At 40.4% G+C, this 26,815-nt stretch overlaps 1 protein-coding gene across 3 annotated transcripts in view; it reads right to left on the bottom strand.

Annotated features, from left to right (window-relative positions):
• LOC102695974 (dihydropyrimidinase-related protein 1) overlaps window positions 1–24,955 on the bottom strand; it is a 57,665-nt gene extending 32,710 nt beyond the window's left edge. For 2 of the 3 annotated variants that reach the window (XM_015344870.2, XM_006629603.3), the window contains exons 1-2: window positions 23,755–24,955; window positions 779–867 (exon numbers count right to left, since the gene is read on the bottom strand). In XM_015344870.2, the coding sequence (XP_015200356.2) occupies window positions 779–867; window positions 23,755–24,120 (455 nt within the window). In that variant the 5' untranslated portion in view covers window positions 24,121–24,955. Of the gene's footprint in view, window positions 1–778; window positions 868–21,900; window positions 22,115–23,754 lie in introns of those variants that run through there. The other variant, XM_015344871.2, reaches the window with a different exon arrangement.
• Between the last annotated feature and the right edge of the window lie 1,860 nt (window positions 24,956–26,815).

Below are 26,815 nucleotides of genomic sequence, written 5' to 3'. Positions count from 1 at the left end.
TTACCGTAATGTTATTCTTGCCTTTTTATGTCACTTTCAGTCACTGTCATTCTAGAGCAACAGCGAAGGGAGGTAATGGAAAACTAGAGCATGTCATAAAACCATGAAGTGGATGATTCTTGCTTCCATAACAAAATGCTTTATAATCTCATAAACAACAAAAAACTTCACAAGCCAGACATTTGCTGTTCACAAGAACACTGATCTAGTTTCCTTACTGGCACTGAGTGGGCAGTGAAGACGCCAGACTGTTCTCAGCCTGCTGTCACGTCAGTATGTTTTCCCATTGCACTTTGTTGACGGGAATCATAGGCAGCATTAATGTGCCAACTTCCTTTGCCCAGCTGCAAGTCATTTGGATCCTTACTGAGAGGGCTTGATTACTGATATCAATCAATGTCAATCCGATAATCCAATATCAAAGGCCCAACTCTTTTATCTGTTCTATATACAGTACTGTATGTCTAGACTATCAAAGATATGTATAGTATTTTATAAATATTGTATAAATCTGAACAAATGTTACTGTCCACTTTACTGTATTTAATAAATATAAACAGTGATAACTGCATTATTATTTAGCAATAAACTGGGGTAATGGTAACTTGTAATTCTCTTCATTGCAATAACTGTTGCTTCATGCGGTAGTTCAGTAAATTGAAGGCTAGACTATAAAATTATAAAACAGAAAAAAGTCTATGCTGTGCTTGCCACTGCAGAGTTATCCAAGATGTCACATTAAGAGTTTATACATTATTCTAATCAGTTTAATACTTACTTTATCAGCCCATCTTCTAGATAAATGTCTGCAAAGAAAGACTGATCATCATTGATCACTCTTCCTCCCTTGATAAGTAAACGGTCACTCTGGAAAACACAAAGAAACATGTCATAAGAGTGCTTGATATCAACATCACAAGTTCCATTATTTGTGATGGAAATAATGTACTGTATACAATAACAGGTACTGTATACATGTGTGACATATACAGCATATTACATGTTGAAAGAAATAATCTTCCTTTCTCATTTTATTAATGATGTGCAAGCATAAAAATGAAAAGTTGAATAGTAAACTGCAAAACCCTGCAAGATAAAGAAAACATTTTCTTAAGTCTTCAACGCCTGGTCAGGCACAAGTAACTTAAATACAAACATCAACAGTTAAAAATGTAGTAATTTGCGGTCAGTCCTACAAAATGTGATTACAAAACTCACATCAAATACGATTACAAATTCATTTCAGTCACTATTTACATATGAATTTTTTGGTCAAAGATAACAACCAATTGTAAATAAAAGAGTAACAGAAACAAAACAGAAACTTAGGTATAACATATAAGGTAGCTAATGAATTAGACCCTTTAGAAAAGTATTATCTAAATCTAACAAAGAGAAGTACTGTACTGATAATACCAAGTAAAGCTCCTAGATGCTTAAGAATGTGATTATCACCTGTCACAAAAAGCCGCTCAGATCAAGAAATACTGTACAAGTATAAGTGGAGCTGGCCCAAAGCCATCCACGTACCATGGAGAATCTGAGTAACAATCACTCCACTATGTTTAGAATTGAAAGACTCCAGTGTGATCCAATACAAGGCTACAATGGGATCCAAGGGCAGATTGGAAATCCATCTAAAATTGCTACAGTAAGTGTCCAGATCCTGAGAGCACCACCCTTAGAATATAAGAACTATTGATAATCTGAACTATTCATTATCAGATATAGAAGAAGAAGAACTACAATATGCATAATCTGAGACAAAAACAATAGACAATATGTGTATAACAATGGTGTTATACTCGTGTAGTACTGTATATACAGTAATAGTGTAGGCAGAAATTAAATCATTTTCAGTAAAAATGAGTAAAAGTAACAAGTAAAAATATTTCTGAAACTTCAAGGGATTTTCTAGGAAAAAATTAGAAATAGATGTACTACTGCAGTAACTGCTCTTGAATCTATAACAGCTTCCAAATGTAATGGATTAATTATTTAAATGTGTTTGCCAAGCACATCTGAAACAAATCAACTGTTTTCTATCAATGCAGTGAACGTTTCATGAAAAAGTGTAAGGCAAATACAAACCTAATCACGCAACACAGCTTTATGCAGTCTTTTCTTTTCAAATCAAACATTGTATGCAACTCTGGGAATGTATTATTATTTCATATGACATACTGTATCAATAGCATATTTTAAAAGAAGCAAGATAATTATATAAGGAGAATGGAAAAACAGCTCACTTAACCTTAAATTAAAACACCCTTCACTTTTTAATAGATGGTAGAATATCTGTCCATCCATCTTCTAACTGTTTCTTCCCCTTCAGGGTCACGGGGGATCTCGGCAAGCAATGGGTGCAAGGCAGGGTACACCAACAACACCAGTCCATCTCAGGGCAACAAACACAGACACGCATACACTCGTGCCTAAAGTAGGTCCAGTTTTCTTAGAACCAGTTTGTTCTTGGACAGTGGGAAAAAACTGGAGGTGCCAGAGGAAAGCCATGTGAACACAGGGAAAACTTCAAATAAATACCACCCCAGGTCTGGAATTGAACCCAGGGCCCAGCACTATGTCACGATCGTCATCCCTCCTCTAGACGGCGCTCCGACCCTTTATTGCCAAGTTCATTATCACGTTCACCTGCCCCCTTGTTCCGTTTTTTTATTTAAAACTGGTGCTCCGGAACCTCGGCGCTCTGCATTGGAAGACGGACGCCCCGAGGCCCGCCTAGCATCAAGTCGCCCCATGTCTGCAGCTTGAGGGCACAGGCTTCCAATCGGCGTCCTAAGCAGCTATTAGGAGCTCGGAGCGCCTGGCCCCATCACTCTATTTTTAACTTCCTAGTTCCTGGTTCCATGTCCCCGTTCCTTGTTTTTATTCTTGTCTTCGTCTTGGATGGACCTCCTAGCTTTGGATTATGGACTGTGCCCCACTTTCTCTGTTGGACTGCCTTGGACTTGTTTGCTAGTGTTCCCCCTTGCACCTGGATTCCCTAAAATCCTGTAACACTGCTTGGATTTGATGGAAGCTCAGCAACTGTAGAAAACTGGCACACAAGCAATTTAATTGTGACTGTGATTCTTCAATGAGCGAAGGATGTTGTGACAATCCATAGGTTGTGAAGCCAGTTCAATTTGTGTAGGTGGTGTAGGAAATAGTGGTAAAATGCTGTCAATTTTGTCAATGACTATTAGTTCTGATGGTGTGGCTGGGAGGATAATTGGTACAGTATGAGGAATAGGGGAGTTTGAAAGAGAGTCAGCTTTCAAGTATGAATAAGTGGAACATTTGGATGTCATGCTCTGGAATATGACTTCTGATAATGGGTAGAACTAGGATTGGAGGGCCATTTGAGCTAGTGTTTTGAAAAGCAGAAATTAAGAATCGGTTACAGAAAGTAACCCAGGTAAGATGTCTGGAAAGGTTCTCAACACGTTATTTTTTATTTCTATTAGATTTACGATGTATACAACAGATATAAAACTGAGTGGATTAGAATAGATTTTGGCTCGAGTGGAGCCCCAATGAACAGTAGAGAGGATGAAAGGGCACTGTTTGCAAAACAGTGCAAAGGAATCTGAGAGGATTCATTAGTCATCCCCGAAGACTAAGAATGGTACAATATTGTTGAAAAGCTGAAGGCCTTTTGGAGACAGAGACCAAACTATAGCAAGTGATACCGCTTCACTACTCTGTTGGTGTCTAGGTGAACATGATGAAACAGAAATGTCACGGAAGTAAGGTTGAGAAATTAAGAAATGACAGGGTACTCTGTGAACCTACAGCATGTGCATAGTGCAGTTTAAGTGGCTGAAGATCAATAAGAACATGCAATGGATATCAGGGAGAGTGGATGGAAGCAGTGAAAATTGTCTTAGTGCAGCAAGGCTTGATTTGTGAAAAGGAGGCAGCTCAAAGTTATGAATCTAGAAAGATCCCTAGAGAATGAGAGGAAAAGATTTCTCTATGGTAACAAGAACATCTACTCTGATAAATCAATGGTGAGAAACGTTCAAAGAAAATACAAGTGGTGGCTATACTGAGAGGGCTAAATCTAGAGTGACAAGGGGTGGAATAGAAAAGGACAGGAAAAGCAGACATCACAAGCCATTAAGCTCCTGTGGACTCCGCTGAAGCATGATCAAGGTGGTCAAGAGGTCAGATGGGTGCTGGATGACTCCATTGGTGCAGGTGGGTAACAGTCCAAGCCAAAAGCAGGGGGTGCAGAGCTGGAGCCACACAGAGAAGCCACTAAAGGGAAGCTGGTATCCAGAACCTTGGGTTATGAAACCTGGTTATGAATTCAATTAAACTTTATTTGTCATTATACAGTACTTAAATGGGTGCATAGTATAGTGAAAAGTGTTTCTCATTAGTCTCTCAGGTGCAGTATATATATACATAGAACAGCAGACAGGACAATAGACAGAAATACAATAACAATAACAGTGTAAACAACAGTATGGTGCCATACTAAAAGAGAAGGTGGAAAGAAAAAAGAAATGGGGAGCATGGGAGAAGATCCAGTGGAGACTGATAGAGAGGACAGAGAGAAAGAATGGGCTAGAGCATATGTGTCAAACTCACGGCCCGCGGGCCGCATTCAGCCCACCATCTGTTTTAATCCGGCCTTTGTAAGACATTTCCCGGTCTATTGTATGAGTCCCGAGACAGCAGGAACTCCAATTCCCATGACCCCTTGGCTCCAATTGCATCACGCAACAACTGAGTATTAATGTCCTCCCCTCCCCTCTGGAGTACAACTAGATTGGCTACGTTTACACAGATATCACTGTGAATCTAGTAGTAGAAAAAACGCTAGTAATAATAGTTATACAAATCATTTTGCTAGTAATACATAACTGTGGTGAAGGTAAGTTTTATCGTTTTATTGAAGAAATAGCTAAATCAGGGAGACCATTCTATGAGGGTGATTTTCTAAAGCCGTGCCCATTAAAAGTCAGTGAAGTAATGTGTCCAGAGACAAGGTCTGCTTTTGCAAACATCAGTCTTACTAGAAATACGATGGCTACTAGAGTAGCTTTTCAGAGAAAGCAACCGAATTTATTGCATATTCACTTGCTGTTCGCTGCCGTTCAGGATTTTATGCCCGGTTTAGACTTTATAGCATCAAAGAAGAGAGCTCAGGTAGACCTGTCCTTATTTGTGTTTGTTTTTATTTATTTCACTTCATGTATTTATTTCAATTCATTTTGTGCAATACAATTACACTGCAAAAAAAGACCTAAAATGTTTGATCTTATTTTTATCTTGAATACATTTTCTTTTATGAAATGCTCAACCACATTCTTAAATAGAGGAATTCTGAAGAAATATTTTTTTTTGTATAGGCTACATTCACTTGCATATGTGGAAAAAGTTATAATAAAACTCTAATCAGTATTTATCTCTGCATGTGTGGCCCCCCTAAAAATGAGTTTGACACCCCTGTGCTAGAGGGTGAGAGGGAAAAGGGAGGGCCTGGGTGCAGTTGTGGTGGAGCTCCATGGAGGGGAAGATGTCATCAGGAAACACTGGGGGAGAAGGAGGACAGCACATAGACTCTAGAGAGCAAGATGTCCCTTACAGGGATGTAGTGGTCAGACTGTCATGGATTAAGCTGACAGTAGAGCTTAAAGCAAAATATTGTGGCTAGATAGACAAAAGAAACCGACCCATGGAAGAACTGCAAGAAGACCAGTGGAAAAAGTTGGGTTTTTCAGGCTGGAGTTCAGTGGCTTGCTGAGCTGGTAGGAGCACAGTTTGATGTCCTTTGAGCACACAGAAATTGGTGAAGTCTGTACCTGGTGTAGCAGCAAGGCTTATTAAAATACAGGAATTAAGTTTTCTGCTCCCTTGCTAGTCCCTCTCTCTTTCATCTCAGTGGTGCTTGATACAGAGAGGCCATTCCATTTGGTTCACAATTAAGGTGTTTTTCTAGCTGATAGAGTGTCCTGATAAGGAACAGCTCCCCACTGCTGAGATTCTCCAACAACCTTAATAAATGGAATCTCTGGCGCCTTAATGTCTGGGAGATTCCAAGGGAGTCTTATTCAAAGTTGGTTTACAACTCTAAGGTCAGAGTGCATGGTTACTCATCATCAGATAATCAGGAACTGGTAGGGCAGATTAATCCCACGTGGGTCTCTGATGCCCATGAAACTTTCAACCAACGAACGACCTGTATTTCCTCCAGGTAAAACAGGCAACACAGAGTGCCTGCAGAACAGTTCCCAAGCGCAGGACATTCTCGCAGTGCGCCTCCTGGACATTCAGCCTCAGGGCTCCTCCTGAACATCCTCAGACTCAGCCCGGACCACCACGTAACGGCCAGTGTGTCCAAGTGCAGAACTTTCCTTTGTTCTAAGAGTCCAGAACGGAGGTTGCCAGCGTGTAACCAAGGATCCACCCGAGGTTAGCCCAGCAGCAAGCCTCGTGAACAGGTCGGAACTGTGGACAGCTGATCAGTATTCAGAACTAGCGCATCATCAGGAACGAATCGATCTTCTTCCTGACCTGCTGGTACCCACAGTCACTTTTCTCCTGTGCCCAAACTTTGCTAGTTTCAGCCAACACTAACTAGCTGGTCTTCAGAGAGCATCAGCAGCGCATCACAGGAATTTCTCTCCAGCCGCAGCAGGACTGCCTGGCACAGAGCCAGAGAGCACCGATTGGACAGCAGCAAGCCTGCCACTGCTTCTTTGTGCCTGCAGGAGATCTGAATCCACACAGATTGGATGAGTATTCAACTTTCTGCATTACAGCTTGAGAATTCAATTGTTACCTCAACACCAGTTGATATCAATTTAATTCCTATGAGTGATGTACTTGTTTTGAGTATCTAGTGTAGAACTTGTAACCAAGCTAATTTACGAAACAGTCTAAATGAATGACATACTGAACGTATGTCACTCTTGGTATTTGTAACTCTTCGTGACTGAATATATACCTTTTGTATTCTGCTAACCCTCACGATAAGATCTGTTATGTTTATATGCACATTTTATGTATTAATAAATGTATTTTCGTGTATTAGTACTCATATGTGTGCGTTGTTTGAGTTATCCCACAAGGTTGATTCTAATAGCCATCAGAAGAATCATTTTTGTGACTTGCTGCTACAATTAATAATTGTCCCAGTTAAGCACAAACCCCTACATTTACTGGTGCCTCGTCAGAGGATGCTACACTGGTAAAAGAAAACAGAATGCATAGAAGGTGACAGGACTGAGCCAGAAATAGATGTCAGGATAGAGGTAGAATGGCAGACAGAAGTGAGAATAGAAATTAGGTTAGAACTTGTGGATCCTTGCAGCAGGCTGAAATGTGTGGGATGGCTGACATCATCACCAGACTCAGAAGTATGTTGTGAGACCCAGGGTCATGTATTTTGAATGAAAGTTTGTGTTTGTGAAGCCATAGAGGAATAAAAAAGACATAACTTGACCAAATTTGAAGATCAAAGTGGATAATGTTTATGTGTCAGCAGAAGCAAAGCAGGTAGAATAATTTATGTTTTACTTTGTTGAAGCACCGGAATTCTTTGGTTTCAAGCAGGTGATCAAAAAAGGAGCCACAGAGCATTTCAATGAATGTGAAATGAAATACAAAGCAAGTAGGCTAGAAACAAGATTTATACGTAGGTAGGAGGAAAGGAGATAGATTAGAGCTTAACCTTCTCCTGAAATATTGTTTTAAATTCCACTTAATATCCAAACCTGTTTAACATTTTAGCTGTACTGAACAAAGGAGAGCAGGTACAGGAGTTCTGTGCGGTTTTCTTGTCATAGCATAAAGACTCTTTCAGGGAAGGCTGGCATGAAGAAGATTTAGATACTCTTATATCTCAGCTTCAAACGTTTTAGTTTAAAAAAGTTAAAAAACGATTTTAAAATCATGAAGATATTTCCCTGTTGATAACATCTATTTCGTTTAATCACAAGTCTTGGCCTTGTTCTCTAATCTCTTAATTACTTCAGGAATGCCTATATCCAGCTAGCAACCTAGTTCATGCAACCCAGATCGCTTTCTTAACAAGATCTTTGAGGTTGGCACTTTAATTGCTGCTGTTACTCCCTCCTTACATAAAATGTACTAATTTTAAGCTGACATCTTCATCGCATACTTCTCATTATCAAATCCAGTGGTTTGTGAGATGTGCACGAGACAGCAGAGTAATTGCTGCAGCTGTTCCAAATGTTGCTTGTGTTAATTTAGAAAACTCTTCTGTGACTGTATTAAAGCAGAAAAATACCATTTAAGACTTTAAAGACAATTTAATAAATATGGTATACCTAAGATCGTTTTCAATTCATTGGAGCTCTAATACCTCTAATGAGATATTACTCAGTCTTGCTACAGTGGAAAGGCCACATTAATACAGTACATGTTATACAAAAGGTGATGTGGTAAATCTATGCTAATACTGTATCTCTAACTATTCCTGCTTATCACTTCCATATGGTGAAGACTGAATTTAGTAATATATTGGGCTTAAAATGCCAGAAAAAAAAAACAAATTAAATTACAATCATCACTCATTATACATGATGAATTGCAAATAGGCAAAAACTTCTAAAAGCAACACAAAATTCCCATTACAATACTTGTAAAAGGTTTCAACGCATTCAAAGTGATCTTAAGAGGATAGATAGAAATCTATTTGAATAGTTTGATACCATTAATTACAAAGTACGTTACAACAAATAGAATTTACCAATACTTATGTGGAGAAATAATAAAAAATATTAAATTATGTTAGGTAATAAATATTGTGCAGCCAAACACAGAATAAAACCCATACTTTAACTGTAAAAGTAAAACAAAGCAGCAAGGTGTCTGGTGATATCAGTACTGTGTATTCATAGTGCACATACAGTAAATAGAAATAAAGCATTTATTTGTATAACATATTACAATTTGTGAATCAACGTTATGGTTAGAAATGATGGATTCTGTACCATAACTAATATAATTTTTCTACAATTTCTGTTACTTTAGACAAAAGTCTAGAGGAGTGAAAAATAAAAATGGAACAACGATGCTTAGAGCTCATATTAGCAGGGGAAGTTAACTAGTACTGTATAACAGAAATACTGTAGGTATATATTGCTCATTTTTAGCAAATACTTGAAAATAAAGCACTCGTTTAACGAGAGATGAGTGTACAGTAAATGGTCATTGACTACAGAAATCCTGCTTCCTGCATAAGAGCCAAAGTATATCTGTCTGCTATTATGTTCTGTTTTCAGAGCTCAGAGGCAGCGATATGCAAGTGCTCTCCAAACACTATGCATTTGTCAAGAAATATTATTTTCTGGCTAAGCAGTGAAAGTAACAAATCCCCATTGATTCACATTCCAATGCTCCTGCTACAAGAAGCCCCAAAGAACTGAGTACATGTCAGTTCCATTTGTATGCTCTGTTAAAGTAATGGTTATGCATTACATTAAGGGACACACTATATCCTTTTACTGCTGCAGCAGAGTATGGTTTGCCCTGCCTAGAAATGTCAACCAATACTTATACTGTAGATCATGCTTTGCCCACCAGGATATTTGCACAGATCTTCCTATATATTGTGCCTTTACCAGTTTATCACCACACATTGAAGATGAAAAGCATCTTGTTTATGATATGCTGAATGCTGTTTAAGTGCCTTCCAATTGGATTTTAAAATGGAAATTCTCGGTTTAATGAGAAAAATATGACCAGTTTGGGTGGCTTTGACTTGGCGTGTGTGAGCTTGCACAGTTATGGGACAGAGCTGCACTTTGCTGACAGTATGAAAAGTACACATTTTGCAAGACATATCTACAGTCTTCATCTCTCTTGTGCATAGGAAACGGAACTGTAGTGGGACATTTGCCAACTGCAATTGAGGGAGGTAAAGAACACATGACTCTAAAATCAATACATTTATTCTATTTTTTTTTAATAATCCAAGTTTGAACCAAAAGGTTTAGAGTGTTCTAGCCCTTGGATAATGATGGTGTGCTTAATTACTTTTATTCCCTGAATCTAAAGACACTGTAAATTGTTCTTACTAAATTCCAAAAACAAATTTAAAATTTGCTACTGTACTTTTAGCAAACAACTGTGTTCAATTAATTAAACCACAGCAATTAGTGGAAGGAGTTTCTTCCACTAAAGAAAAAAAAACACATTAGTGTTGGTTTTCTAAATACTACTGTACCTTGACTACTGAAGAGTAACAAATAATGAATAAATTTTCTATATGAAGGCAAGACTTCATCAATCCACTTGTTCTACAAGATATGGAAAGGAAAGTGTAACGGACAGTTCTTTCCGGACCCTATGCGGACGACACAATCCGACGAAGTGGGGAAACACTGGGGAAACGTCATGCAGGAATACGGGGCAGAAGACAGGGGGACGTGTCCAAGGTGCGCTGGTGCACGGGGGAGGCGTGGCCGAGGCGAACAATCCAAAAGAGAAGTCCTTAGAGTATCCAAAAACACATGAGTAAGTCCAAAACCAGGAGATCCATCAAAACAAGGGAATTAAAACCAAAGGCCGGGTCGGAACCGGCGGACAGGGAACAGGAACGGGAACCGAGATTAGGTGGGCTGGGAATAGGGAACAGGTGCAGAGAATAAAGTCTTAAGGAAAAGGGCTGGAGCACCCTTAAGGAGGGGGAACTAATATCGTGACAGAAAGTAGGAAAGTATTCTTTGGCAGGCTGTCCACACAGTCACCACTTTATCTCAATTGTGATGCTGGAGGCAGCAAACTCAAGTTTGTGTTGACCTTGTGGAATGAGCGGAGTCAACAAAGTCTGCCCTGCAGGATCTCCCTGACAGCACACCCTTAGCATTAGGAGATATTTACAGTATTTCACATGATGATGCCATTCAGTGCTGCAACAGAGTTCTTCAATATTAAATTTACTAAGAAATTCTCATGAATGCTAAACATTTCCTCACATTCTGGACTGAGATAGTCTTAAACAGTTCTGATTGTTCTAAACCACAGCTGTGTGAAAATGAAACAGATCTATTTTGAAACAGTTGCATATTTCATCATGTTTGATGTTCATCTTCCAGACGATAATCTTCTTAACCGCTTTCATTTCTCTTATTTGCCATCTTAATGAGACTTGCTTGCTTTATTTTTCACTATTAAACTTCTATTAGACGAAAAGCATTACAAATTAAGTAGTAAATACAGCACAATTATTAAACACAATGTATATACTGTACATTAAAACCTATATCAGACAAGTTGATCCCTTTATCTAGTTTCATTAGCCTCCTGAACAAGCAGTCAAAACTAATTACAGAGACATATACAGTATAAACAATTAGACAGGAAAATTAAAAACACAATCTGTACAAAATTAAAGATTCAATTAAATACAGCCTCTATTTATATCCTCCATGTTATTTGAGCTTGTCATCATTAATATTATAAGATTCCACAGGCTAAAACTAAGTGACAGTTAAGCTTCTGTTTCCATGGCTACATGTGCTGCAGAAATTTATCTTTAGATACAGGAAATATGTGTAACGAACAGTTCTTTCCGGACCCTATGCGGACGACACAGTCCGACGAAGTGGGGAAACACTAGGGAAACGTCATGCAGGAAAACGGGGCTGAAGACAGGGGGGCGTGTCCAAGGTGCACTGGTGCACGGGGGAGGTGTGGCCGAGGCGAACAATCCAAGAGTAATCCTTAGGGAAAATCCAAAACACACGAGTAAGTCCAAAACCAGGAGATCCATCAGAACAAGAATTAAAAACCACGAAGGCCGGGTCGGAACCGGCGGACGGGGAACAGGAACGGGAACCGAGGTTAAAACCTTAACGGGACCAGGCGCTTCCTGGTCCCGGACTCGCACGATATGGAAATCAGATGCAGAGCCCGGAAGAGCGTCAGCGCCTGGCTTTTAAGGTGGGCAGGGAATGGGAAACAGGTGCAGAGAATGAAGTCTTTAGTGAAAGGGCTGGAGCACCCTTAAGGAGGGGGGACTATAATCGTGACAATATGTGTGACAAGTATATTTCTATAATGATGTGTATTGGAAAGATGGGTGACATGGCACTGCCCAACAACTCTTGGTCCTCCTCCACATCCATGTGCTCTCCCAGGTTAATTAGCAACTGTAAATTGGCCCAATGTGTGGGTATGTGTGTGCCCATTGATGGACCATAATCACATCCAGTGCTACGTGTTCTCAGTTTTAAATGCACTTCCATGCAGTTGCCACTTGTTTCTTCTAGTTCGTGTTTTGCTGTTTGTTTATTGAATAAATTCACTTTCTTTGTACTCATATCAGGTCCCCTTGTATTCCTCTCTGTTCGAGATTAAAGGTTTAGTACTTTCAGCCTGTCAGTGTAGGGCATTTTTTTAAGTCCCACAATGCATCTGGCTGCTGTTCTCTGGATTAATTCAGCATTCTTTTCTGTAACATGGTCCAAAATTGTACACAGCACTGTAAATAAGGCCTTACTAATGCATTATAAAATTTTATCATAACACCCCTTTGTTTGAATTCTGCTCTTACAACTTTACCAGTATCCTTACACTGTGCTTGTTTTTTAAATGCTTCCCATGTTGTCTGGAATTGCTGTGTCAATAGAAAAATCTAAGTCTTTTTCATAAGTAGCTTCTTCTAGCTTAGTGTTACCCCTTGTATTTATGGTTTAAGTTTTATGATCTGCCAATAAAACACCCAGAAGAATTTATCCTCTCTTAGCACTGGTAGGATACTTATTATAACAGATGATGTATATTTTCAGCCATGCAGTCACCCTCTGATGTTGGGAGCTCAAAGGCAGCTGTCACGATTGTAATGCTTCCTCTTAAGGGCGCTCCAGCACTTTCTGATTTTGCTGATTACGTTCACCTGCCCCTCCTTATTTAAGCCAGGCGGTCTCACCATTCTGGACTCAGCACTGGGAGATGGACGCCCGGAAGCCCGCCTACCAGCGGTTCCAGGAGTGACCTGACGGCATAGGCTTCATCACGGCGTCCTGACCATCTGAGTCTGGGGCTCGGAGCGCCTGGCCTCATCATCCTGTTTTTATTCACCGTCCCTGTATCGGAGCCTGCTCCGGTTTTTAACTTTGTCTTGTTTTCGTCTTGGATGGATCATCCGGTTCTGGACCTTGGACTTCGCCCCGGATTTCCCCCTGGACTCCTTGGACTTGTCTGTCTTGACCACACCCCCCCGAGCACCAGTTCACTGTCGTCATGCTCCCCTGTTTGTCAACCTGCCTTGATCCTTGTCGTCTCCACACCGTTGTCCTTTTCCACTTAATTCCAGATTATACCGTCTGCACAGGGTCCTGATCAATGCTTCAAGGGACCCAGTATCGGCTCCCATTACAGACGCACAGCACTTTGAAGTCGAATTCAGAACGATTTTTGTTCTCTTTGTGGAGTTTAATGCCATTGTCTGACCCAGACAATCCTTTGTTTAATATCTTCAATGTTCATTCGAATAGAACATACTTGTAGAATATCAGTATATGAAGTAGATATAAATATAATGCAATTTTGCATTATAACGTTTTGGGTTTAATAAACATAACAGCCTACAGTACATTACATTCCACTGTTTCCTTTTCTATTTGAGTCTATATAGAATGAATATAAAAAAGGTTTTTAATATAAAATTTTGTAACCAAAAAGAGTATGGAATTTGATTCATTAATATGATCACAAATCACAATTATGAATGTCAGACTCTCTTAGGGTTGAAAAGCATTTTACATTTACATTTACCTTTTTCAAAGACATCAGCACTGGAAATTTGTTTCATGTATATGTTAGTATTTTATATACTTATATAAAGTACATACAAAGTACAGGCAATGATCCATGCTCAATAGCACACATTCATATATCATATATGAATGTAAACTAGAATTCTTTCCAGCTGTTGTAGAAACTGTAGACTGAGAATTGAATTTGCAGATTGACAGAATTCCAGATCAGCATATATAGTACAAAGTATATTGGTCGTTTGATTCTCTTCAATTCAGAATCCACATTGGCCTATATGTACAGTAAGCTGTCACGGGGAACCGGACTTCGGTGGATTGGGACCCTATGCGAGGCACTTCTGATATAGACGGTTTGGCGTTGAGAAGGGAGGCGAAGGCGTGGTCAAGGACTAGGCTAGGAGGTCAAAATCCAGAAAGGTTCCATGAGTTCGAAGGTACCAAATCGGGAGACAAAGACATTGTTGAGAACAGGAGCTGGGGTCAAAATCCAGGAAGGTATCGAGAGTTCACAGGTACCAAATCAGGAGGTGAAGTCGTAGTTGAGGAGAAGCGTAGTCAAAATACTGGGTGTCTAGTAACAAGCAAAGTAGGGTTGGGAACGTATGAATTATGAGCTCAGGGAGGAGACCTCAATCGTGAGCGAGGAAAGGAAGACTAGTGAGGGTTTAAATAGTGCTGAGTAGATTGGTGCGTGGACGTTTAGGAAGAGAAGAGCTCGTGGGAATGTAGTAGCACTTACATGCCAGTGTGCGATTCGTGACAGTAGCTCCCCCTTCAGGGGTGGCTCCGGACGCTGTAGGTAGCGGAGGAGAGCGAGAGTGAAGAAAGTCCATGATAAGGGTCTTATCCAGGATGTCCCTTGCAGCAACCCAGGACCTCTCCTCAGGGCCATATCCCTGCCAGTCGATCAGATATTGCCAAGGACCCCTATGCTAACAACAGTCAAGAAGCTTGTTGACCGTAAGGGTAGTGGATCCAGCGATGGAGCGGGGTGGGGGCGAGCGAGGTTGCGTCCTGGAAAGGGGTGACCTGTGGTAGGGCTTGAGAAGGGAAACGTGAAAAGAAGGGTGGATCCAAATGGTGGGGGGGGAGCCAGGCGGTAAATAACCAGAGTAATCTGAGAAAAAACCTGGACCCAGCTTACGAGAGGGCTGGCGGAGAGGGATGTTCCGGGGGGAGAGCCTGACAAATTGCCTTCTGCGAAGTCTGGGAAAAGGTCTTCTGTGACGATCTACAAAGGTTTTATAGCAGTGAGAGGCCTTCAGGAGGGCGAGCCGGGCCGTCTTCCAGAGCTTATTGAGGGCTTATTAAGAGATATATAGTTGAACTGAGGAAAGATCAGAATCGGAAATTGGCTTCCGGAGGAGTGAAGGCTGATAACCCAGGGAAGGGAGACATGCCAGTGGCGGAGGAGTAAAGGGAGTCGTGAGCATATTCAGCCCACGGGAGTAACGAGGTTCAGTAGTCCTGGGTGGCCCAGATGTAAGCCTGCAGGTAAGTGAGAAGGTCCCGGTTCAGCCATTTGGTCTGGCAGTTGGCTTCGGGATGGTAGGCAGAGGCGAGAGAGACCTTAGTGCCCAGAGCTCGGCAGAAGGCCTTCCAGAAGAGGGACATGGAATGTGGACCTCTGTCAGAAACAATGTCCTCTGGAATCCCATGGAGCCGAAAGACCTGCTGTACAAACAGATCGGCCATTTCCTGGGTGGAGGGCAAGGAGGGGCAGGGAACGAAATGGGCCGCTTTCGAGAACCTGTTGATGATGACCATGATAACGGTGTTGCACTGGCTCCTGGTAAGGTCCATGAGAAAGTCCACGGAAATATGAGACCATGGCCCCCGTGTACCGGGAGGGGTTGTAGAGGACCGGCCTTCTGGTAACGGGGTGTCTTGATCCGGGTGCAGGTAGGGCAAGCTTGAATGTAATCCGAGACGTCTGCTCTGAGGGAGGGCCACCAGAAGTCCCCCGAAATTAGTTCCAGAGTACGTCTGATGCCAAGATGGCCCTCAAAGTGAGAGTCATGTCCCAATAAGAGAACGTCGGAGTGGACCCGATCTGTCACAAACAGTTTGTTTAAAGGGCACGAGGGAGGTACGGGGCGGTCCTTGAGTGCATCTCGGAGGAGGTGCTCAATGCTAGAGTGGACAGCAGCGATGATCCGGTGAGAGGGGATGATGGGTTCGGGGTGGAGCTCGAGCTCCAGCGGGTCATAGAGACGGGAGAGGGAATCAGCTTTGACATTCTTTGAACCGGGGGTATAGGTGCTGAAAAAACTAAAATGGGCGAAAAATAGAGACCACCTGGCCTGGCATGAATTTAGGTGCCGAGCAGACTGGATATAGGACAGGTTATTGTGGTCCGTGAGGATGGTGAACAGATGTTGGTCTCCCTCCAGCCAATGCCTCCATTCTTCCAGGGCGAGCTTGATGGCAAGAAGCTCTCTATCTCCTACATCGTAGTTAACCTTCGCTGGGGAGAGACACCTGGAGAAGAAGGCACAGGGGTGGAGAGTACTGCGATCCCCGTGGCGCTGGGAAAGGACAGCCCCGACTTCCAGGACAAAGGGCAGCGAGGGGTCCGGATGACGAAGGAGAGGGGCCGTGGTGAAGAGGCGCAGAAAGGCACGATCAGCCTCATCAGTCCATTTGCCCAGAGTAGGACCCTTACACGTGAGGGCAGAGATAGAAGCGGCGATCGTGCTGAAGTTCCGAATGAAATGGCTGTAAAAACTGGAAAATCAGAGAAAACGCTGGACCTGCTTAAAGTTCCGGGGGGTTGGCCAGTCCCTTATGGCAGCTGTCTTGGAGGGGTCCATCCCAATACCAAGAAGGGAGATGACATAACCCAGGAATTAAATAGCCGAAACATGGAAAGTGCATTTTTCCAGCTTGGCGTAAAGACTGTTCTTAATAAGACAGGTTAGGACCTCCCTAACATGAGTGACATGTTCCTGAGGGCTACTGGAATAAATTAAAATATCATCCAAGTAGACGAGAGCATACTGGTGAATAAAATCCCGGAAAATGTCATTCATATATTTCTGAAAGACAGCCGGAGCGTTCGCAAGACCAAAGGACATGACCTGATATTTGAAATAGCCGTGAGTGGTGATAAAAGCCATCTTCCATTCATCCCCCTCGTGGATGCGGATAAGGTTGTATGCACCACGAATTTCGAGTTTGGGAAAAAAATCTTTGCACCCCGAAGGAACTCCAATGCCGCAGGAATGAGCAGCAGAGGGTAGCAATTCTCAACGGTGATTTCGTTGAAACCGCAATAATCAACACACAGTCGTAGAGATCCATCCTTCTAAGTAATAAAAAAAACTAGCACAGGCAGGTGAGGAGGATGGATGGATGAAGCCAGACTGCAGGGAGTCCTGAATGTAAGTTTCCAAAGCCTTGGATTCATCCAATGAGAGGGGATAAACACGCTCTCTAGGTGGTAAAGCATCAGGAACTAAATCGATAGCGCAATCGTAAGGACGATGAGGGGGAAGAGAGAGGGCCCTACATTTACTAAAAGCAATGTGAAGGTCGGTATAAGAGGGGGGAATATCAGAGGAGGTGACGTGAGAGATCTGAGCAACAGGAGGTTTCATGGGGAACTGGCAGCAGTGAGTTAAGCAGTGGGGTCCTCAGGCTCCAGGCTCTCTCAGACCAGGAAATGTGGGGATTGTGTAGCTGTAACCAAGGGAAACCAAGAATAAGTGGGAGTGACTGAGAGTGGAGAAGGAGGAACTGAATAACTTCCTGGTGGGTGGCTCCAATATGCAGGGAGAGAGGGATCATCTGCCATTCAACCAATCCTGGAGAGAGGGAGGAGCCATCAATGGACTGGATGCGGATGGGAGGGGAAACAGGCAGCAGGGGAATCTTCAGAGAGGCGGCGAGTCCGGAATCTAGAAAGTTGCCTGCTGCACCTGAGTCAATGAAAGCCAGGAGAGATTCCTGAGACCCGCCCCAGGAAAGAGAAGCAGGGAGGGACAGCCCAGACAGGGAAGAGTTGAGTGAGAGAATACTGACCTTAGCAGGGGGATGGGTGGAGCCAGGGGGTCGAACCGGACAGGAAGCTCTGAGATGACCTGAAGCCCCACAATAGAGGCAGCGCCCCTCAGAGAGTCGGTGGCTCCGCTCCTCTGGAGAAAGACTGCAGGGGGAGGGAGTGGATGGTGTAGCCGGAGAGGCTGGAGGCAGAGCGGAGCGGGAGGTGTTCGGTCCTACCTTGCTGAAGGCAGACATCAATCTCCATGACCAAAGAAACAAAGCTCTTGAAGGGTAGGCATATGGAAGGGGAGGTGAGCCAGGTGATCTTTCAGTTCCTCATGCCCGTGTGCGATTCGTGACATAAGCATAGACATTACATACTAAGTGATATTTTTGTGTCATGTGTGTGACAAATTCAGAGAGCTGTCGTTCCTTAAAAATATTATATGCAACGTTTCTCAACTTTAAACCCCCACTTCCCACACACTGTGATAATATGGCTATGAGATCCCTTGGGTCATAGTGAAAATGTGCATTTTAATTCACCGATTTGCATATATTAAAACCTACTCAATGAGAACTATTCTTTTGTGAGAGGCTCTTGCATTTTAAAATTTAACACAAAATCTACAGTATAAAAAACACTCCATTATTATGAACAGAAACTCAATCCATTGACCATTATTGCTATAATCCTTTTGTCACTCACACACCATGATAACTACTGCCTTTAGTGCTATAGCACAATGCCAGTCATAACACCATCCGTCAGGACTCCTCTGTGGCATCCATATAATCCAGAGTAAAACGCACGCAGTAATGTTACATGAATTGCAAATACTGTATTACTGTGAGTTAATATTACAAATTATTTGAAATTACTCTCCACAATAATATAACAATAGGTAGAAATCCCCTTAATCTGTTATGTGTTTAAGGGTTTTTTACCTTTCTAGCCCGACTACTGCCCTGGTAAAGAGAAACTCAGCAGAACTCCTGATTCATTACCTTAGCCAAGAAGAAAATATGAGAGCGTTTTCAATATTACCAAGAATGTCTTGTTGAGAAATCCTTACATGTTTCTACTTAGCATGCAAAAACTCAGTACTCAGTAGGATTTTAACAATTATACTAAGAAACACCCAAATGCACTCTGTATAATTTCTATTACTGTATATAAATTTTTAAGCAATTCAAGTGTTTCACTTTATTTCACAAATCCCTAATGGAGTGTACATTAAAAGAGCTAGAGAGAAGGAGGGTTACAGAGAGCAAAGCTGCCCTTAATCAGGACTGCTAGGGATTTAATGGAAGGACTTACATGGCTCCTGAACTAAGACAAAAGGCCTAGGAAACATTTCTTAATTCAGCTTCAGACCAACAGCTTTGATTCGAGAGCGATTGGACAGAGAGTCCATACAACCAAAACAATAATAAAGGCGTCGCCAATATTTCAGTATGACCTCAGTCGTTTGTTTCAGTCTATCATCTGTATTCCACCATATCAACAAACAGAAATTGTTTTTTTATGTACAACAGAAGGAGGAAATCTTGTAATTGAAGGTCTGTGCATTTTGATGTTAGAAAAAAAGTGGGGATGTGGATTGTAACTTAATGGCTTATACTATTTCAGTGAACCGTATTATTGCTTATATGAAATGGGGCTGTTACCAGTTCATCTTGAAGTGCACATCTGGATTGATAAAGACATTTGCTGATGTCTTCCTAAAAGTAAATCTTCCTAAAAAAAGTCATATATGGATTGACATTTCCTGTAAACTAATAGAATTCTGTCCACGGTGATTAAAATATAACTAGGTAAGTTTCATTAAGACTTGTAACTTCCACAAAAGAGTTACTGTAATGGACAACATTTATTAAACAAAATTGCAGGCTTCTTTTGCACAATATAAATATTATTCATATTTTGAGCTTTTGAGGGAAATGGGCTCTGCATTATCTACAATTACATGCAACTTCAAGGATAACACATTTGTAACACCTTCTAGATTTGATTGGGTTTAATCATGCTTAATGTAAGAAGTGCTGAACTTCTGGCAACTATTTTCTACAGTCCTACTGTACTTCCTCTTGTGGAGTACACTAATGAGTGTTAGTTTATTCTATATACAGTATAAAGTTTTTTATTCGGCCATAATGGCAATGACAGGTAAAGCCACTTGTGAATGAAAACTATCCGCATATTAGTTCTTACACCAAAAGTAAAAACCCAAATGTCAATAAGCTGTTAATATAAACTTAATATACACTATTGCTTGTGGGAGGGGGGCAAATATCAACAGACCTACATTATGAGGTCCAATTAAGAAGCACAATGCTTTTGCATGATGAAGACCAATTGTTCAACTAGATGGAAATAAGAATCTGTTTCATCTTTTAGAAAAACTAACGGTAATACAGTATATGAAATGAGAAAATAGACTAGGCTGACCACTAAAGAGAGGAAGGCTGGCACATGAGATACTGAATGCAAAAAAATTTATTTAAAAAAGGTTATTTAATCTTTTGACTGGCGCATACCAAAAGTAAAATACTACTGCAACATAACAGTATGAACACAAACTGTCCCTACACATTACAAACAGATTGGAGCAATTTCAGTTTCCATGGTTACCGTCATTCATCTTTTAGTACCTACAGTAGTGCCTGAAAAGCTCTGAAAGGAGCTGTCTATTCTATTGGACATGCAGCACAACGTTTGCATGTTGTGGGAAGAAGAAAGGGTAAGCATTGATGTTTCAATCAAAACATAGTCTAGCATATAACTTAAATAATGCAGATGGCATTCCAGAAACGCAACTGGGAGCTAGAACGTTGTAGGTTTTGAAAATAGGTCATTACAGGAAAACCTGCATTATTGTACAGAATTTTATTATGTACAGAATTTTCAATAATGTATGAAATTAACTTTAAAAAAACAACCTATTTCAGTACACTGAATAATTCAATAATTAAAATGAAATTGACATGGTTGATTGAATTTTTATTAAAATGTGCATATTGGTATGCATATCAATAATATTATCAAGTTATTAAGTAAATCATTTAGAGTTAAAACATTCTATCATCAACAGAATGTTTGTTGTTTTACATTCACATTTTACTCATTTACTTTCGAATTCCCGGTAATATCCCGTGCAATTGTGATTATTCGCAATAGCCATAATTCTAGACTTGGATAATATATCAATATGCATTAAAATACTTGATGGAGAACAGTTTCAACACTGGTTCCTGCCAGGTGATTTCCTGCCCAGCATTCATACAATTTCAATCTACAAACCTTGACTGTATTACCAAGCTATTGTTCTATTAATAGAAGCCAAAGGTGTTGTCTTTGCTACAGCCATCCCTGTCAATGGGAAGAATGACTGTCACCTTACTATCCTTTGCTCATTGCACACATTTCAAATGTGCAGGAACATAAATGTTTTTTTAGTACTTTATTCTGGGACACAACGAGTGATTCGAAGATGGGCTGATCTCCTTCCATCTTTTGTCTGTTTTGATTCTCGATTATCCAGCGCGTTTGATCTCCTAACTGGAATGTGTTATTCGGCGAAATACATTAAAATAGCAATGGTACCCACGCAACAAAACACGACGCATCTACTGTACTGATTTACATCAACTTGTCGTGGAAGGACACAGTTTTTGTTTCATTTTAAATATTTGGAAATTGCATTGAGAACCCCAATCCAGTTATCATTTTTAGATCGCTCTTGCACAGCAATAATAATAGACAGATGGCGAATAACGGAATGATATGCACGCAAACATCTTATAGATCAACCTTTTTACCACAACTCCAGAATTGTGTTTAACAATTTTAACCAATAATTGCGATTTTTTTCCCTGCCATTTTCTGTCAAGGCAGTACACATTTGTCAGTTCCCAGCTTCGCCCTCAACGAGCCGCCATAGCTGTCTAATGCATTTCTCCCCTTTTTCCTATTATTTTGTTTTCCGTTCTCAATTTTCATCTGGCATCACCAAAACGCATCATTATGTAGCGTCATATCACCTACGAAGCTTTCACTATCACCAGCAGAGATTACATCTCAGTACAACATAAAGACACGGTAGTTATTAAATACATTAGAGAAGCAACGCCTAATACAGTATTTTCTTACCGTTATGTGAGGGATACTTTTCTTTCCTTGATACCCGGACACAGACATTCTTGCTGGATATTCAAGATAACGATCGAATTTTTTTAAAAGAAATCACCAGATCCTTTTAGACCCACTTTCACTATGATCAGTAAATCTGCCACCTTTATGTAGCAAATAATAGATGGACGAATCTCCCTACGGGGAGTTGCTACAGTATCTAGAGCTCCAACTAAGGGCTGTAGCGCCCTCTGCATCATAAAACCTGAACGTTTGCGAGGGGCAAAGGAGACAGTCGACATACAGTACAGTACGGCAGCTACTGTACTACTATAAAATGGTAATACTGTAGCTTCTAAACCCAGTTTAAAATACCTCAGTAGATCAAGACTTCATTTTGAATTTTAGGTATCTTTTTCCTTCATGGTTAACTTAAATAGCAGTATTGAACACTTCCTTTATCTTGTTGCCACCAAAGTATGAGTAAATAGCTGACTTGCTCTGATTGGTATTGTGAATTTGACGTACCTCTGAAAACATTGTTAAGCATATACTGTAGCCTGCAATGTAACTGAAGATTGCGTTTAAACCGAAACGCTCACTCCACCAAAAGGGATCAATATATTATTGTAGCCACAGATATTTAATTGAGGAAAGTACTGTAATACAGAAAATCTCATCAGCTTTTTTCAGTTCTTAATATTGCAGTGCTACAAGCTTTAAATTATTCTAGTAATCTAAAAGGTCATTAACACGTAAAAAATACACAAGGCCTTTAACAAATAAGAGTAAACTAGTGTCGAAAGTGTATGGAAGTACAGTATACTGTACGTGCATGCTGTCAAGCTGTATGTGAAAATGAATTCATCCAACGAAATAATAATCTAAAGAATCAAAATCCTAGGCTTCTGTTTATTGCATCTTACATTTTTTTTCCATTAAAAAACGAGACAGCAAAATACTACTCTTGAAATCCATGCACTTGGTATCATGCTGTGGCCTTTGTATGAATGAATACATGCAGATTTTTTCACACCATACTACGTGCTACCAAATTGGTAGACAAAGAAACGCCTTGTCTGCTTCAATAGTCTTTTAAGTTAATTGCACATACTGTATGTACGCTTTTACAACACTGTGTCTCAAAAGTTAAACTGAGGCATTCTCACAATCTTACGTTAAAGTCAATTGAAGCTACTCTACCATGCATTTTTTATAGTTTCTAATTAATCAATGTGAATTACTGCATTAAAAAGTTTTCTAACACAAAACCAAGACATCTGTATCTTCATAAAGTAGGTATAATGGCTTCTAGTTCTCTAAAAAAATTTGAAGCCATATCACAGACCAAAATTCTTAATTAGATTAAGCAGCAAGAAGCAATTATTTTGTGATATCAAAACCTTCACATTGCTTCAAACTATCCAAGCAGGGTCAGGAAAAAAACGTACGAAGACGCTAAGCGATGCGTCCGTACTGCATCAATACCAAACAGCTTCATTTCGGCAATAAGGATGGAACCAGCGATAATACACCGAAAACCTTGTTTGTGCCTGAAGTAAGGTGAAGTTAAAAAATAAACCACAGCTGTCTTGGTTTACAAATGCCAAAGCCATACTAGGTAATAGCTCAAATGCGAACTTTTTTAAAACAGTGTTTCTTGTTGTATTGAAAAAAAGCAACAAATTAAATATGAATGAATTTTATATTAATCGTATCATTACGTTTTCTGTTGGTTATAAATAAAGAGCGGGGTTTTAAAGAACACGTGAGAAACAGTTATGATAACACAGTACATGCAATCTTTCATGGTCAGTATACAGTATGAGTAGGATTTATGCTTTTAAGTCCTAGAGTAATGGATTTGTATCCTACCTTTCCATTTTCCTGTCCCTGTAGTAACTCCTTGCCAGCTGGATATTTAATTTCCACTCCCAGGGTCTTATCGTCCCTGTCGCTGGGGGAACTGATAATCGAGCCGGAGACCTCGCTCACATCACTAGCTGTCTCGCTGAAATTGTCCCCTTCCAGCATCTCCCGGCTTCCACTCCTCGGGGTACGGTTCCCTTTCCTCCCTACGCTGTAAGAATCGAAATCTATGGTCTTGTTCTCGTAGGCCCCCTCCACAGAAGCAAACATTCCCCATGACTTTTGCCGCGGGGTCTGTGCAGTGGTACCTGGTCTGGCCAAGTAAACTGGCAAGTCATCTTCTTTATTCCAGTTTCTCCTACGCTCAGCCATCCCAATGCGAGTCAACAGACGGAAAATCCAAATCCGATCAGGAAACGCTAACCATAAATGAAAAAGAAGCAATGCGGTAAATTTGATCAGCTCCAAAAATAAAACACGCTCCTCTGGTCACCGCTACCGCCAGCTGAGAACCAATCACAAATAGCTGCAATTTGATTTATAAAGACAGCGAATCCAGTATTCCTGTTCGACCTTGGCGATTACAAAGGAGTACTGCAATGCACTGATCCTCTGGAGCAGCGCAACTCGAGGGAAAAATACCAGTTTGCGCCGAAGTCTGGCTCCAGCTGGAGAACGTAGTTGCTATACATCAACCGCTTTGCAACAGTCTATCGATTGTTCAAGAACATGGCCAATTAGCTAAACTAAAAAGCAGCTCCAAGCACTAAAACAGTTGCAGAATAAAATATTTTCCCAGTTCTTTGAAGCGCAAAACCTGTCGTTAACAGAAAAGGATGCTGCAGTGAGCAGGAACAAAGCACGACAACGGTTAAAAGATGTATACCCACGGTCCAGAAAACCGTTTCCTCATTTTGCAGACGACTCCGTTTACAAGCACATGGATGGTAACGAATGATAAAAATAACAACAAAAACTTAATTCAACGAATAATCCTTAATCGACTAATGCAATTATACCCATAGCATGCAGGTGTCTTCATTTACCAACCAAGAATTTCAATCTGGATGAAAAGCTTATGGTCGTGAACGATTAAAAACGCCTTCTTTTAAAATAAGCCCCAACCGTAAAGTTGCAAGGTGGATGTGAGTTTATACGTATGTAGCGGTGGCAAATACTACTGTAGATGTAAGGCATGTAAGGCACTGACACGGAAGTAAAACGTCTTGCTACTGCGTACTTTTAGCATTGTCTGCACCAGTCTTTATTCACAGCTGATGACTGGTTAAATTACAACGCCAAGATGACTCAAACCTCAACGATCTGTCATTGCAAACGCAAAACACATCGCTGGTTGTCTCACATAGTTACTGTATATCGGAATACACTGGGAGCTGTCCATCAGCACTTGCTGTAGTTTTGCCTTTAGCGTGCGCCACACACATTTTTTTAAGCTTTTAAACGTGGTACTGCAATGTAGGCTTTAGTACAGGAATATCCACCCATTTTGATTAATAGCTTTATCCTTAGAGAGTCGTGTTACTACTGTCCAAGCAAACCGCATGCGGTTAATTTTTTCTTCTACACTGGTCAATTGAACTAGTCAGGCTTTGTTAGTGTGGATCAATGATGGCATAGAAAAAAAAATAATTTACTGTCAAAAGCTTTTTGCTGAAATAAGGCAATAAAAAGGACGTTTTAAAATCTATTGCATTTAAGTTATATTAAAATGATGAGGAAAGAGACTGGACAAAGAACTGTGACCTTTATTATCTTTAATTAAGACTTCTGCATTTTAAAGGCTGACATACAGTAGATGTACAAGTAGCTGCTATTACAAAGGTTCTTGGCTTGACTTCCGAGACCCATTTCAATGATTCACAGCCAAAGATACTTTTAACATAACATACACCAGAGAAATAACACTACTAATAAATTAGTTTTAAAAAACTTGATTTAAAGCAGAATTATTCCACTCATACTCTCAATGACCACAGGCTGTTATGTTATCTCACATTTTTAAGCAAGTCAAGCTAAAGCTGACGTAACCAGGCCTGGAAGGCACTTCACTGTTTTACTACATGACTGAGCAGTACTTAAAAAAAGTTCATTATGTTCTTTACATTTAATGTATTGAAACATGTCATTTAAATAACGAACAGCACAAATATTAAAACTAGAGCACACATCTAATATGTTTACTTTAATCATAATAGTATAATAACAATCATATACTGTACAGTACAGCAAATAATGACTGTTGTACAAGGTAATAAGGGAAAAAGCCTGGTTTTCCAGTCCTTTCAAAAAGATATCCCTCAGTGAGCAACAGGACATGCTGTTTGACTAGTGTATCTCCCAGCCACGCTGTCACAAGTTACATGCTTTTCTTAAGTAAGGAATGGAGAAGGGTGTGTGTGTAGGGGAGCATTCTTTTTGTTAAGGAGTGATCTCCTTGTTATAAGAAGTATCGCAGTATAAGAACACTGCCGAATAGATTCAAAAACAGTTTCATCCCCCAAGCAGTCTGCATCTTAAACAGCTCAAATTAGCACCTGCATATATTTGCACCTGCACTTTAAGGTATGGCACTGTTTGCACTGTATCCTGTCTTGGCTGTATTATAACATCTATTGTCTAAATTTATTGTCCATGTCTGTTTGTCATTTGTGCCTATTTTTTGTTTTTTTCTCTAATGTTATTTGGTACAGCCAAACAAGTAAGCATTCCAATACACTTGTTGTATATGGCAAATAAAGAAATCTTGAATCTTGAATCTTGAATCTTGATTCTTGAATCTTGTTGTTCTATACCTGTATTCTCTGCTGTATAGCAAGGCTGCTGATGGAGAATTACTTCCATGCACCAGATACTCAATTCCAATGGAAGATGAATTGTTCCCCTGTCATTGTTCCAATGTAAAACTACACCATTTACCATTTACCCCTATCCAAAATAATTTTCTTTTCATTTTTTCACCCTTAAGAGTGTTCAGTTTGAGCATTCACATTTTCGTTAAATATTACACATCACCTGCAATTAGAAAGTTGGACATCTTTGGAAAGGG

This window comes from Lepisosteus oculatus, chromosome 1 (genome assembly GCF_040954835.1).
Source record: "Lepisosteus oculatus isolate fLepOcu1 chromosome 1, fLepOcu1.hap2, whole genome shotgun sequence".
Lineage (NCBI taxonomy): Eukaryota > Metazoa > Chordata > Actinopteri > Semionotiformes > Lepisosteidae > Lepisosteus > Lepisosteus oculatus.
Note: the sequence above shows the minus strand (reverse complement) of the source record. Positions and strands in the feature narration are given on the sequence as shown.